The 15392-nt window shown below is 40.8% G+C and overlaps 1 protein-coding gene across 12 annotated transcripts in view; it reads right to left on the bottom strand.

Annotated features, from left to right (window-relative positions):
- Nucleotides 1–15392, bottom strand: part of NCOR1 (nuclear receptor corepressor 1) — a 199860-nt gene that overhangs the window by 21559 nt on the left and 162909 nt on the right. For 8 of the 12 annotated variants that reach the window (XM_045199100.3, XM_045199099.3, XM_045199104.3 and 5 more), the window contains 9 exons: nt 14963–15219; nt 13461–13821; nt 9638–9865; nt 7171–7380; nt 6539–6688; nt 6072–6197; nt 3410–3575; nt 2706–3199; nt 105–233 (listed from right to left, as the gene is read on the bottom strand). In XM_045199100.3, the coding sequence (XP_045055035.2) occupies nt 105–233; nt 2706–3199; nt 3410–3575; nt 6072–6197; nt 6539–6688; nt 7171–7380; nt 9638–9865; nt 13461–13821; nt 14963–15219 (2121 nt within the window). The remainder of the gene's footprint in view (nt 1–104; nt 234–2705; nt 3200–3409; nt 3576–6071; nt 6198–6538; nt 6689–7170; nt 7381–9637; nt 9866–13460; nt 13822–14962; nt 15220–15392) is intronic. The other 4 variants (XM_045199102.3, XM_024564732.4, XM_045199106.3 and 1 more) reach the window with 2 other exon arrangements.

The raw sequence follows: 15392 nt of genomic DNA, 5'->3' as shown, positions 1-15392 counted from the left end.
CTAATAAAACAAGTTATTTCTTACCATGCTCTGGACAGATAATTAGAAGCAAATGATAAATGCAAATATCAAAACATGTAAACTGGTGGCTAAAAAAGACATACTTTCTGCTTGATTTGCCTTAACAACCTCTGGTTGATAGGGCTGTAGTTTCTCCTGAGGCGGCGCAGGTGAACTGGCAGGGCTTATGACCTCAATAGCATCACTAGGTGTTTCATACCGGTGAGAAGATACTTTAAGAAAAGAGAAGAATCTTATTTTAAAACTAATCCTATGAAAAGTCTCAAAAGTCCAAGTTCTTCAAACCTATTTGCATATTTTTATTTTTTATTCTCAGAAATGTCCAATGGCACCTAGATTAATGATAAAAAAATATTGAGCTCAATGAACCATAAATGCTTCCTTGGTATTTCTGATTTTGGTGGGATACAAAGTTTTCTGGAATTTTGGGCTCTAAGACCTTTAGGAGAGGCAGAATAAAAAACAGATTTGTGACAGTCTCCTGGGAGCAGGAAAAGAAAATCCCCAGGAAATAAACACTTATCAGAACAAATTTAATAAATAAGAGGGTATATCTCCACAGTTTATTTTCAATATGTAATTTCAATTCTGCGGGACAGCCAGCTTATAGAAAAACTTCATTACCGTGATGATTTTAAAGCTTCAGATTAAGTAACATTATATAATCATTTTCTCAAATCACTGTAGCATTTTTGACAAAATTACTCCACACAATTTTTAGCACCATGTCACACTGTGAAAGTGAACCAAAGTGATAGGGACCGTCAGAAGGGAAGCCCCCAACAGAGAAGGGCCCTTCCCTCTGACATGTGGACCCCAAGGACACCAAGGGTCTCTGCAGCAGGGGTCCAGCCAGCTTTTCAGAGCCCTGCCATGGCCTCAGAGCTGCAAATGGGGGAGAGGCAGATGCAGCCTCCTACTCAGGAACCTTTTGACTTAACAGTGATCTTTGCATCTACATGCTGCACCATGGAGACTGAGAAAACTGTCAGAGGCCTAAAGGATATATGACCTTGGCTTGATAAGCGTGATCAGACAATGGATCCTGGACACAGGTACAGAAGATGGGAATGGACTCTCCTACCAGGCCACCACCTGTTCCGCCAGTGCTCAGCTGCACAGCCCTTTCCTCCAACCCTTCACCAGGTCATGGAAGTTACAGTTACCTAACTTCTAGTACGTTCAACAGAACAGAAACCTGATAACTGGGATGAAAATTTTCTTTGGGGAACTAAAATAAATCACTATAATCAAAGTAATTTATACTACTTTGCAACTTTTGTATCCACTAGTACATATCACTGTTTATGTACCCCAAATCCTAAATCTGCTTACCACGTCAGAGAGAGTGTCAACAGAAAGCCTGATGCTTAAGCCACATTCATTGGTTTCAAAGCCTTAAGAGTAAGGTGAAGGCTCTGTGCTTCACTTTCAGAGGGAGGAAAGCTCTGAAGATAAAACCTGAAAACCACACTGAGTAACTGTAAATAGCTTATGGGCTTTATGAAAGTAATTTACCTAATGATTTAAAAAACAAACCCCAAAACAGAAACACCACACTCAGAAACATAAACTCTCAGAAAAGAAGCCAGACTTTTTATCCTCGGACCTTCTAAGTCAACCTCCTGGAGCAAGGCTCAGTTTGTGACGCAAACCGAAAAGCAGAGCCACCCAGTGTCTATAGCACTCAATAAGCCACAGGCAGGGGGGTCACTGTGTGTGCTGGTGACTCCTCTCCAAAGGGCCTATGCACATGACCACAGATCTCCCCTGGCCAGCCATTTCTGCATATCTGGTATCTGTTCTGCAGACTGTCGTAATCCCGGGCTAAAAGATTTTGTCTACACAACGACCAAGCTGCCCCCACCTCTCCAGAAACCTCAGGAATGAGGGCGATATTTACCCAAATTATAATTAGGCATGAAGGTAAAAAAAAATTGCACATTGCATGCTGGTGCACTAGAAATCATTTTTTTTTTCATTATCTCCAACTCTACTTAATTTCATTAATGCAAACAACAGAGAGATGGCTATGTATGGTTAAATTATTTCACATGTTACAGATGCTTGTATGAATACCTGCTTGTTCCTTCAGAAATGGCCATTCTATAGAGAATTTAGGCAACACATAAAAATAACTTTTCTACCATTTTACTGTAGATTTGTGAGTTCTTACAGACCTACAAGGTTGCAAGAAAGGTGCGATGTAAATACTAATTAATAATAATAAAGTGGTCTCCCTTTTAAAAACTCTGTAACTTACACAAAATATATGAAGTTTTGGAGTATCAGCCTAAATACTGAACCAACTATATCCCAGAAAACACTGCTTGAAATTAGGCCTCAGTAACACAGAGCTTTAATGAGACATCTATTATCTTTCAGATGCCTGAAAACAGCAATAATCTCTACACTCCATCTAACTAACCACTTTCCAACTTTAACTCTAATAAAGAGCGCAATTTTCTCATGAAAAATAACTTGAAAGGTATATGTAAGAAATGCTGACATTTAAATAATCATAAATTGCAGAAGACACATTATTGCACTAACCCAAAAATCTTTCTTTACATTTACTATCAAGATTAGAATTTTTTTTATACCATATTGATCTGCTTTGCCTAAAGAATATAGTCATTCTTTACTCAGATATCACATTGCGAAACTCAGATTGAGATACATACAGCTACTAGAAGAGTCTGAACTTTGAGAGCCACGTTCCCTTGCATCCTTGTCCGAGGCAATTTGCCGGGTGATGATCACGTCTATGAAGTTAGCTGCAGTAATGGTAGTCTTCCCTCGGGTTCTTAGCTCTTCCTCATATCTGGATTTTGGAGGAGGCCCTTTATCTTTCCCAGCCTCAGAATAAACTACTGAAGAATGAGGCTGGGGCTTGCCACTTGGAAAGGCTGTAGAAGTGTACAGACACTGAACAGATCTCTTCTCCACCTCCAGGGTTTTCTGCTCTAGCTGCTGTTGTTCACTAACTGCTGCTGACCTGCTTCTCAAATTTTCTTCTAACCTGGCAGCTTCATGCTTACTCTCTTTTGTTTTGGAAACATCCATCTGGGGGGCAGAAGCTGCAGCATCCACGAGAGCAGCCAGGGCATCTGCAGCAGTGTTGTAACGGGAGGCTGGCAGGCCTTGGCTTATTGAAGGGCCCCCAGCAGGAAGTGGCCTGTAAACAAAACCAAACCACACTGTAAAGGGAGACTCTGTACTGGGGGGTGTAGTGGGGAGATGAAAGGACAAACTGCGACAACAATAAAAAATGTTTAGTGGGTAGTAAATCATTACTAAGATTACTGCAATCACAAACTAAAAAGTGTGTATGCAAGAAAGTTTTGTTGTTGTTTTTTTTTTGTCAAAATGTATACGACTGACTTACATGATTCGTAGCTGAGCACTAGGATCCAAAGGGGTAATGACACTGGTTCCATTGGGTCCCTGGAAGACGCTGGGTCTCTGCTGCAGCATGGTCTCCTGAGCTCTGACGGAAGGGGACGGAGAGCGAACGTACCCATGACTGCCAGGCCGGCCAGGCTGTTCTGAGCCTGCAGGGGGTAAGAAAACAAAGCAAGACAAAACAAAACAAAGAAACACAGGTAATAAGGAAGACGCTAGAGACAGCAACATTTAGGGACTATTAATTTCGTAATATTCCTAAATAGGTAAAAGGAAAATGAGATAAGAAAATTGATACCCTACTTTCTGGCCTTTCTACAAATATGTTCCATAAGAATTTCTTAATAAAGATATAAGAAAACTACACAAGTAACTTGAAACAAAAACACCAACTATCATTTACTGTCATTGCCGTCTTGATTCCAAAGAGGAAAAAAAAACCCCACCAATAATGAAGTACTAATACAAATCAGATGAGTTCATCTTTCAGATTTTTCCTCAAACTCTGATGTGTTTATCATTTCCAAAATCAAATTTGGTACAACTTTATAATAATAATAGTAATAATAATAACAAAAAACAACTACTGCTACCCCAGGTTTTGAGGCTGTTTCACCCCCCCACAGTTCTTCCCGCTCTACTCTATTTCTGCTCTCCACAAGTCACTGTTTCTCTCCGCAAGCTCTCTTCTGACGTGAAATCACTTACACTGCCCTTCCCAAAGTGCGGCTCCACTAACTACACTTCTTCGATATTTGAGACATTTTTGTTTACTTAACCTTAGCTCTCCCATAATAAAGCTACAACTTGGACCTGGTCAAAACTACTTCACTCAGAAGATCTCAGATTTCTTCTCTAATCACTTTCTTTCTTGCCTCTTCTTGTTCCATGCCCCACACTCTGACTTTCTAACTGGTTCTTTGCCCTCATAAGAGCTAGCAGTTTCGGTACACACCCCTATTCTCGTAGCAGGTAGCACCTATGGGCCTTTTCAGCAATTTCATCCCTTCTGACCACGCATAAGCTTCGGTGATTTTTTCTATATGGTATATTCCTAGAAGTGGAATTGCTATTTAAATTTTTGTATCTCTGAAAAGGCTATCCTCACTTACATTGCCACTGACAATGTCTGAGTCAGTATTTCTTCAGACACGCCAACACCAAGTATTTATCAACCTTTTACATGTGATGAAGAAAAATGGTATTTTATTGGGTTAAATCTGCATGTTGTTCATAGTATTTTAAAATACCATAAAGATTTTTAAAATATAGTTCCTACTAATGTTATGTATCATTTGTACATGGCTTTCTAAAATTAAATCAACTTCCATGTTTTTATACAATCAACATATAATCAATATTATAGAGCTACCTATAATTCATTAAACATTTCCTATTGTCAGACACTTACTGATTTTTTTATTATATGTAGACAATAGGGTACATCTAAATTTAGGCTTTGCAGCCATTGAATTGTTTAAGATAAATCCTCCAAAATAATAGTCAAATATGATAGCTAGCTTTCAGTCTCCTTCTATATAATAGTGCCATCGCTTTGATTTCAAAAGTTTTGTCTCCTGTGACCTTATAAATATGACAGCCTCCTTGCACTGAGACCTTCGGTTCTGCACCAACCTCTCTAACCACCTCTCTGGCTCCTTTGGTCTCAATCTGTAACATCCCTTCCCGTAACATCTAAGGGCTGACTTATTCCTCTCCACATGTGCTTGCCATGGAAATCTCAGTCAAGCCGTTTTTGACTCTTGCAGATGACTCCTAAGTCACAATCTCCAAGTTCTGTCTTTCCTCCTAAGTGCCAGATCTATATATCTGACAATATGAAAAGAGTGAGTGATATGATGTCACTGAGGGAAAGAAGTATACCATGCATAAAACAAATATTCCAAAGACAGATTAAGTACGTCCAAAATAAAAAACCCCTGCCTTTGCTTTCATTAATGCTGTCTGGTCTGTCTTATGTGCAGACAATCTTGTCTCTCACCTCCTCCTCACTCCCCATTATCTAGTTATTAAGTCCTATTGATTCACCTTAACCATATACTTCCTGGCAGCTCCTTTCTGGCCACTGCCAGTGTCAATGTCACAGTCTTACTGCCCTCCTGGCACCAGCCCATATCCACCTTCAGGGTTCTAACCCATCTCATGCCACTCTTGTGTAAAAGCCCCTCTGATCATGTCACCTACCAACCACACCAAGTGGCAGCCAACACTTCACTTATAATTCAAACTGTCACAAAACTTTCTAACCATATTTCCCATTCTTTAAATTTTAGCTCAGTAACACACATTTTCCTATCTATGAGCTTTTTGCTTGGGCTACTTTCAGCTCCAATGAGTTCCACGATCAGTATATTCAGGCCCAATTGTAGCCAACTATGCGGGCTAAATCAAAATGATACCTTCATCATGAGAATCATTTTCCTGTTGAAAATTCATCTCCACTCCACTTCAAGTTCTATAGCACTGTTAACCTGTACACGTCCCTTAAGGCATTTAATTACTTTCTCTCTTGTAATTCTTACTTGTAAGATCACCTTGGCATCCCCCACAACATTCAACACAATGCCCCATCATTCCAGATTACCAAGAAATGTCCACAGTGTGAACAACGCCGTCCCGCTCACCTGGCCGAAGGTAGAGGTCTGAGGAGGCCGCAGCAATCCGCTCCCGCTCCTTCTCCCGCTCCCGCTCCCTCTCTCGCTCTCGTTCCCTTTCAGCACTCGCAGCTGCTGCAAGGTGTGATGAGTGTCCTGTAAAACACAGAAATCTGACACTTAAAGACAAAAATATTAACATATCAGGTATAGGTACATCAAACTGACTGAAAAATTTTTTTGAAAGTTTCATATTTGAGATGTAGGAAGTTCATTTTATTAAGAGTATTAGATGACAAATGGAGCATAACACAAGCTTTAGGATATTTCTAGAGTAACTAGTGACAGATGGCACATAGGAACTATTACTAAATATTAAATGAAAAACTGAAGACCCAACGGGGAAAAAAGTGCCCAAGATACCTTCAAAGGCTATGTATGTTGTACTTGAGCACGCTGGTCATATCACAGAGGGATGTGACTGTAGGGACTCTTACCTGGAGACATGGAAGCAGAGTTGTAGGGCCTGGGAGGGAAAGTAATCTGTGTGCCAGGGATGTAAGTGATTCTGTCCATGGGAGGAGTACTCGTTCCCCCTGGATGAGGCACTAAAATTGCTGGAGGCATATTGGTCAGATCAATGATTCCTGCTCAAAAGACAAATGCAATAAAATTATGTTAACTTTAAGTGTTACTCTAAAGATACAGAACTATGCATGGCTTTTCTTGGGGGTGGTGGTGGTGAAGAGTTATCTCTATGACCCAATGATACTTTGTATACAGTACAAATAAAAATGTTTAAGATCTTCACTTGGTAAGACTTTTAAATCTAGAGAAGGATATGAAATACTCTGTCCCATCCCAGTAACCTAAGAGAGACAGAAAACTGGAAAAACAATGATTTCAAATACCTAGCACACTAAAACTTGGTTTAGTTATTTCAGTGTTCACCAAAATACCGTTTCAATACATTACTTTGTTTGCTCTCAAGGGGTAAAGGCTATAGAAAGAAGTATGGGCCTTCTTTTCTTTCTTTGCATCACTCATTCACCAAATATTTACTGAGTACCTAGAAAACCCCGGGTAAACATAGTAAGTTCTATGAAAGCTGCACTGCAAAGACACAGACCCCTTGTTGCTGGGTACGGGAGACCCAGCTGTTGCTCTCGTGGGGAGAGTCCTCTGGCCACATCTGGGCGCAAATTCACTTGCATCTGCTGTGAGGTAATGTAATCATTTAGGATTGTCTGTCTGGTGTTTTCCATTGCATAAAGCTGATATTGACTTGGGTAACCTGGTGTTGGTGAAAGCTGTCTCTGGAACAGGTACGCAGCAGCTGCTGGTTGAGAGAATGAGAGAAAGGCATTTGAGTTACAGTCTAGTTAAATTCACTTGCTAAATATCACCCACAAAATGAGTAAGGAAAAAACAATCTGTTGAGCTAATGTGCACATTCAACTTTTATTTAGTGTGGAGGTGGCACTTTAGAGATTAAGGTGGATTCTTTAGACTTGATATATCATCAATATTAATATATATATTCTAATATCAGATGTAATGGAAAAGGGAAAGGAGAAACTAGCCAAATACGAGTATTAACCTTTGTACTAATAGAACAGAAGCTAAAAAAATTCTCAAGTAGTTTCACTTTCAATCTTTGCCATGTAATTTTATATTTTCACCTCAAGTCTCCAAGAACTGTTTGAAAATAAAATTATTTTTGAAGTACTGATTATCCCATACAACCAAATCAAAATGATGTGAAAACACTTTGTGACAAATAGTAACTTTATTTCCCTGGGAATGAAAATGATTATAAGCATTTAATCTGTCCCTGTGTTTAGAGGAGAGACTGGCAAACTTTTTATATAAAGGGCCAAATGGTAAAAAAAGTTAGGCTTAGTGGACCACATGGTGTTAGTCATTGGAGCCACAAGGCAAACAAATGCAGGGCTGTGTGCTAATGGGACTATCTGTGCAAGTGGTGGTAGCAGAGCTTTGCCCCCAGGCCACAGTCTGACAACCCCAGGTTAGAGAACAACACTAGATATCAGGAAGGGGTAGACACAGTAAAAAGAAAAAGATAATGTCTCTATCCTCAAAACATTTGTAATCCAGCAAAAGCTCAAAAATGACAGGCAAATGGAACTGTTATAAAATAAAGGACTACGGGAAACATGAAACAAAAGTCTCAATATTCAATTTGGTCTGACAACTTGACTAAACTATCATATATATGTGTGTGTGTCTGTCTGTGTTTGTGTGTGTTTTACATAGAACAATGTGTCACAAGTGTTCTGGAATGTTTGTTTCCCATTCATCTAGAACTCCAGCCAGCTAAGTCTGTCAACTGACTCTCTGGGAATTTCTGCCTCAATTCTGGACAGTCCCTAAGGGACTAGGTGTGGACTCGTCTGAAACTTACTGTTGTCGATTAAACAATTCAGATAAAGTATTTTTTACATACACCATTAGAAATCTTGCCATACTGGTAATGAAAATCATGTCCCTAAAGACCAAGGTGAGACATAAGCATTCTTTGTCCCAATTTCAACTTGAATGATGTAACAAGCTAGCAGAAGAGGCACAAGCAGAAAAACACTTGAGGGCACCAGAGCAGGCAAGAGGAGCAGGGCTGCAACCCGGGAGGACAGGGTGGAGCCTACACAGCAGGCGGGTCATGATAGACAGCCCAGCAGAGACGCTCTGCCAGCCAGCCAGCCCAGACTCCATTCCTGTCCTACAGCACACCACCCTGTCCCTGGTGGGAAGCAGCACCGTGTCCAGTGCGGACTGCTCTCTAGAAAACCTACATACTTCTACACCTACCAGATTATATTTACCCACAGTCAGTGGTAATGGTGTGTGTTCAAAAGTTCCTTCTAGCTATACTTGCTACTATAATTGTATTGTACTGTATCTCTTTTGTATCCTGAGATTTCATTTTATAATTATGTAACTTAATAAAATAATCTGTAAATTGAGAGAAACATGAAAAGAGTGGTTTCTCTAGAAATTAACTTGACTGCTTTGGAAAGACTCAATACAGAAGTTGAATCAAGTATGATCTAGGCCATTTTAAAAGATGGGAAAAAATCTAGAAGGATTCTGTATTTAGATTAATTTTAAGTGTATATATTCTAGTTTCACTGAAAAACACCAAACTTGGAAACATAAGTATTGTTTATGTAAGAAAGACATAGTGAGGTTTAATCAATGGACCTTTACCTTAGGTCAGAACACTGGTAAATAAATGCCTAAGTTATAAATTAAAATGTTTAAGCTATGTCTGTGCCATTTAAAGTAATTCTTCATATACATTAAGCCACTTTTTCAATTACCGTAAACAAATGCCATCAGATAAGAGGGCTTTTCATATACCTATTACTTGAAATTCTTTAAGGGGTACTGGTAATATTTTGTTTCCTGACTTAGATCCTGGTACCATGGGGTGGTACAGTGTATGAAAATTCACCAAGCTGGAGACTAATAATATGTGCAATTGTCTGCATACTGTATTTTAATAAACAGAAAGTTTAAAAAGTCATACCGGTGTATTATTTCTTTGCCATAAGTTAGCACTACACGCTGCTTACCGGGATCCAGAGCCCTGTGAAACGGCATGGCTGGGTCCAGGTGCGCGGGAAGGTGGCTCCGGTAAACCTCTCCTGCAGTACTGCCCCGGTGATGGGGGTCAAAAGGGCTGTGGCTCACTACAGGGTCTACCCCAGGGACTGGGGACTTAGCTGGTATGCTTTCCCTCTGGGTAGGAGTCAATGTTGATTTTCTTTCATGATTGATAGATTTGTTAGAAGAAATTGTAACTGTAAAAAAGAGCCAACACCACAAATTCTTAAGAAAACTTGCTATTATATTTAACCATTTCTCAACCAGTCAAACAAAGACCTATAGTCATAGGATATTTTGATCTCCCCTGTCCACTAAACATTTAACACTCATTCTTGTAAAATATGCAAATGTGAAGAACTAGCAAAAGATTTTGAGGTTTGCAGAAGATTACCACCTTTCGGATCATAGCACCAGCATATTACAACCTAATGTTGATTAAAATGAAGTTCAACACTCTTCTTTACATCCCATTATAAATGATTTTGTTTTCTGTGTGACTTGAACATAATCAATTCTTTTGATCTCACATGTATCAAATCTGAACTCCCTCTCTTTGTGTTAACCAGCCTCCTCGACGCCTATCAGTTGCTAAGTTATACAGCAGTTCCCACTCCCCCTTTTTCCCTCTTTTGTATCCTGAGATTTCATTTGTCTGCCCATTAGTCACTTAATACCTATCTTGGTCATCTGTCCAAGTACTGCAGCGCTTGTGTATTCAAGTAAGCCTTATTTTACTTGAAAATGGTCCCAAAGCACAAGAGTAGTGATGCTGGCAATTCAGATGTGCCAAAGAGAAGACTAAGACTAGTCTGCTTCCTTTAAGTGAAAAGGTATGTATAGGGAAAAACATCACATTTAGGGTTTGGTACTATCCTCAGTTTCAGGGATCCACTGAGGGTTTTGGAATGTATCCCCTGCAGGTAAGTGGGAACTGCTGTACTATTTTTCCTTGCTCTGTACTTTCACGAAGACTCTCATTTCATCAACCTCCATCTCCTCCCTACTCAGCCTCTTCTTTTATAAAAGACACAGAGGTGAGACGATCCCACTAATGCCTATCATTTATTGGAAATCACCCTAAACTGTTTTAATAACTGTGGCAAAACACTGCAATACCTGATTCATAAGATACATGGCCCTGACCAGCGGTGGCTTGATTGGTTGGGCATCAGCTTGAAAATCGATATAGGTCACTGGTTCAATTCCTGATCAGGGCACATGCCTAGGTTGTGGCACATGCCTTGGGCTTTCCTGGGGGCTCGCTCGGGGTCCTGGTGCCCTCTCTCTCCTATAGAGTGGCCATGCCGTCCCTTGATCCCCCACAGGATGTCTGTTTTCTGCGTGAAATGGTCCACTGCCACCACAGAGCTCGGACCTGGGGACCAGGGTGCGCGTTACTCGCCTAACTTGCAGGAAACGTGCTGGCTCCTCCACTTCAGGCCTCCCCACTGCGAGGATCGCCCTGTTTTTCCATCCGTAAGGGGGTCCCCTCCCCTTACGGATGGAAAGAACAGGTGATCCCCCCAGAAGATGGCTTCAGTCAGAGTCACGGCTAGCTCGTTTGGGGCCAGGATGCGGGGTGGGGCAGAAGTGCACGGCCACCCCTAACACTAGAAGCCTCCCTGGAGACAACGCCTCCCTCCCCCGGGGCAACGTGCTCCACCCCTCAGTCATCATACCAGGTTCACAGGGTCCCTTTGACTGTGTCCGTGGAACTGGACACTTTCCCTGCTTCCCAGAGGGCCGCACCTTTTCCTGAAGACCACACTTCCAAGCACGTCTCCCACCCCCGCAAAGGCACACTGCCAGAGGGAAGAACCAGGGACCCAGGACCGGGTGGCGGCCACTGTTCGCAGGAGGGGTAGGCGGGACCCACAGGCACGGACGGGTTCTCCCGTGGGGCCCTTGCCAGAGGCAACCTACTGATGTTTCTCTCCCCACTTCCAAAATATATCTATACATAGATATAGATATAGATACAGATATAGATAGATAGATAGATAGATAGATAGACAGACAGACAGACAGATAGATAAACAGACAGTCTTCATCCACAGTTCCTACCTCACAGCTCCCAAAACCACTGGAATTTCCTAAGTGTTAGAGGGATGAAGTTGTCTTTGGTACGTTAATGAAGTGACTTTTATGAGGCACCTAGGGAACAGGGATGATTTCAAGGAGAACCAACCACATGGTTAGAAGGTTGGAACTTTCAGCCCTACTCACTTCCTGACCTATAGGGAGGCTGGAGGTTGAATTCAATCATCAATAGCCACTGATTTAATCAATCATGCCTACATAATAAAACCTTCATAAGAAACCAGAAGGACTGTGTTCAGAAAGCTTCCAGGATGGTGGGCAATGGAGGTGCGGGGAAAGGGGAATGGAAGCTCCATGCTCCTCTCGCCATACCATGTCCTACAAGTCTCTCATCTAGCTGCTTCTGTTTTACAACCTTTTAAAATAAACTGATGATCTAGTAACTAAAATGTTTCTCTGACTTCTGTGAGTTGTTCTAGAAAGTAACTGAACCCAAGGGGGGGCGGGGAATGGGAACCTCTGGTTTATTGCCAGCAGGTCAAAAGCACAGGTAGCACTCCGGACATGCGACTGGCACCCTGCGTTGGAGGGTGTCCTTGGAACCTCCAACCTGCAGCCAGTTGGTCAGAAGCAGAAGTAAGAGCCCGAGAGCCCGAGTGGCATTTGATGTTGTCAGGAGGGTGCAAAGTCTTACAGGATGGGCCTGTAACCTGTGGAATCTGATGCTATGTCTGGGTAGGTAGTGTTGGAAATAAACTGAATTCTGAGATACCCTGCTGAAGTTTGAGAATTGCTTGTTCGTGTGGGGAACCTTCCCCGCCCCAACTCCTGCCACAGCATGTTGGAAGCTGGGTCTCAGAACACCCAAAATAAACACACAAAAAATAAAATTTACTATTTTAGCCATTTTAAAGTGTACGATTCAGTGGCAAAATACACTCACAATGTTATATAACCATCACCACCATCTTTATTTGTTTTGATACTATTAACTTTATCATGATAAATCATATTTGTTTATCAAACAAATCTGCCTGTCACAAGCCAGAAACATACTCTGGTTTATTACATCCCCTTCCCAGACTCACCCTGCTCACACAGAGAGTTCATTTTCCTTATGCAGGGCAATTCTTCTTCAAAACTAGAGCCAAAAGGTTTCAGATTCACCACTCTACCAACAGGCAGGCACTTCCCTTATCTCCTCCTCCATGTTACTACACCTCTCCCTATGCCTAAAACACCTTTCACCTTTAATCTCTCAGCGTCTAGCCAAGAGCCTTCCACATGAGCCTTCAACAGGTACTTCAATAAAATTTAAAATGATAATTGGATTCACTATTAAGGGTCACATTGTTTCAGGAACCACCTGACAAAAATCTATGTCCCCTACCTTACTGAGGTACCCGCAGTAAAACAATAGTAGTGCACATTTACTGAGTCCTTTAAACATACCCAGCACTATTCTTTGAAAGTTCCTTAACCATACTACCTCATTTTATTTACACACACACCCCCTGTAAGACTATACTTAATTCTAGAGCATTTCTGGACTCTATCCTACTCTGCACTTGATTAAAACATTGTGTATTTTACCTACAATTATGTCTACTTTTAATTTGGCAGTCCTCCATAGCCTTAGCATCAAGTACAATCTGTGACCATGTAAAGCTGACAATTTGACATTTACTACTTGCCAGACATGAAGAAGTACAATAAAAATGATCAGATGAGGATACAAGAGTAACATACCATCGGAAGTCCTATTCATCATGGGCGAGCCTCTGGACATGGTGTTTTGATAACTCACAGGTGTCCGCCGTGCACTGGTGTCATCATAAATCCCAGGGCTCAGCTGTGCTTTGGGAGCTTCATGAAGAGTTGACCTAAGAACTGAGGGACCAGAGCTAACCACCGATGTATGGCGGGAACGCACTGGCTCGCCTGCTTTCACATCCTCATATTTTCCCCGTTCTATCACTTTTATGTTCTCTGGTACAATTTCCAGTGGAGGCATTCCACGGGCTAGTTTGCTAGGTCCCGTGATTAAGGATTTGACATTGTGTTTGATGGCAGATTGACCAGAGCTGCTGTCAAACTTTATTGGTGTACCCTAAAGGGAAAGAAACAAATATTACAGGTAACCCAAAGCACCTAAATATTTTTCTATCTAAGATCTATTTTTGGCTCATGGAAATTAGTTTGCTAATCATTTTTTTTCAATTACAGTTTACATTCAATATTATTTTGTATCAGTTTCATGTGTACAGCGTAGTGGATAGACAATCATAATACTTTACAAACTGTTCCCCTAATATTTCAAGTACGCATCTGGTACCATATGTAATTATTAAAATATTATTAACTGTATTCCTTATGCTGTGATTTATATCCCTGTGACTATTTTTTGATTACCAATTTGTACTTCCTAATCCCTTTACTTTTTTCACCCAGCCTCTCAACCCCCTTCCCAGCTGGCAACCCTCAGTTTGTTCTCTGTATCTATGTTTGTTTCTGTTTTCTTTGTTCCTTTTGTTTTGTTTTTTAGATTCCACATATAAGTGAAATCATATAGTATTTGTTTATTTCACTTAGCATAATACCTTCTAGGTCCATCTATGCTATTGCAAATGATAAGCTTTTTTTTTACGGCCAAGTAATACTCCATTGTATATATGTGCCACACTTCTTTAAATTTATTGGGGTTTTTTTGTTTGTTTTTTTTTTTAGGACAGTGAGAGAAAGAGAGAAACATCAATTTGTTGTTCCACTTATTATGCATTGATTGGTTTGTTCCTTGTATGTGCCCTGACCTGAGATCGAACCCACAGCCTTGGTGTACTGGAATGCTGCTATAACCAAATGAGGTACCCAGCCAGGGCTAGTACCACAACTTTTTTATCCACTCATCTATTTATGGGTACTCGTGTGCTTCATATCTTGGCTACTGTAAATAATGCTTCAGTGAACATAGGAGTGCATATATTCTTTCAAGTTAGTGTTTTGGGTATTGTAATCTTTATTGTCTATGTGCATGTCTCAATCACAAGCCCACCAATTCTGAGCTGCATACTTTCCCACATTATACACTCCACACTATGGACACAATAAAAACTAATGAATGATAAAGCATACACAACACTTTCACATTTACTTCCAAAAGATCTGACCTCATTTATCATTATTAAGCTGCACTTTTTAAAATGCTTTGTCTAAAGTAGAATGACTACCAAAAAGAACCATGATCCAATTACCTGGGAGATGGAACCCTCAATTATGGGCCTTGTGCTCTGGACCACTTCTGGGGTTTTCCGGCTTTCCTGAGTTAAAATGTCTTGTCGTGGAATCTCATGAATGGAGCGCCCCATTTCTTTGATGGTGGTGATGCCATCATATGGTTTTCCTTTGGTAATGGCACCTTCAAATGCTCGTATGGGAGGACTCTCCCTCTTAATCTGTTTGGGATATTTAAGGCCATCTTCAAAGCTTTCAGTTGTTGCTCTTGGTGTGCCTTTAAAAAAGAATTCAAGATACATACTTATTAAAATAACACCCGCAGCTACATAACAATGGCACTGAACTATACAATTAAAAATTATTAAAATGAGCCCTGGATGGTATGGCTCAGTGGACTGAGCACCAGCCTCAAAAGGTGAACCAAAGGGTTGCCAGTTCGGTTCCTGG

The sequence above is a fragment of the Desmodus rotundus genome, chromosome 9 (assembly GCF_022682495.2).
Source record: "Desmodus rotundus isolate HL8 chromosome 9, HLdesRot8A.1, whole genome shotgun sequence".
Lineage (NCBI taxonomy): Eukaryota > Metazoa > Chordata > Mammalia > Chiroptera > Phyllostomidae > Desmodus > Desmodus rotundus.
This window is presented reverse-complemented; position numbering and strand designations above follow the sequence as displayed.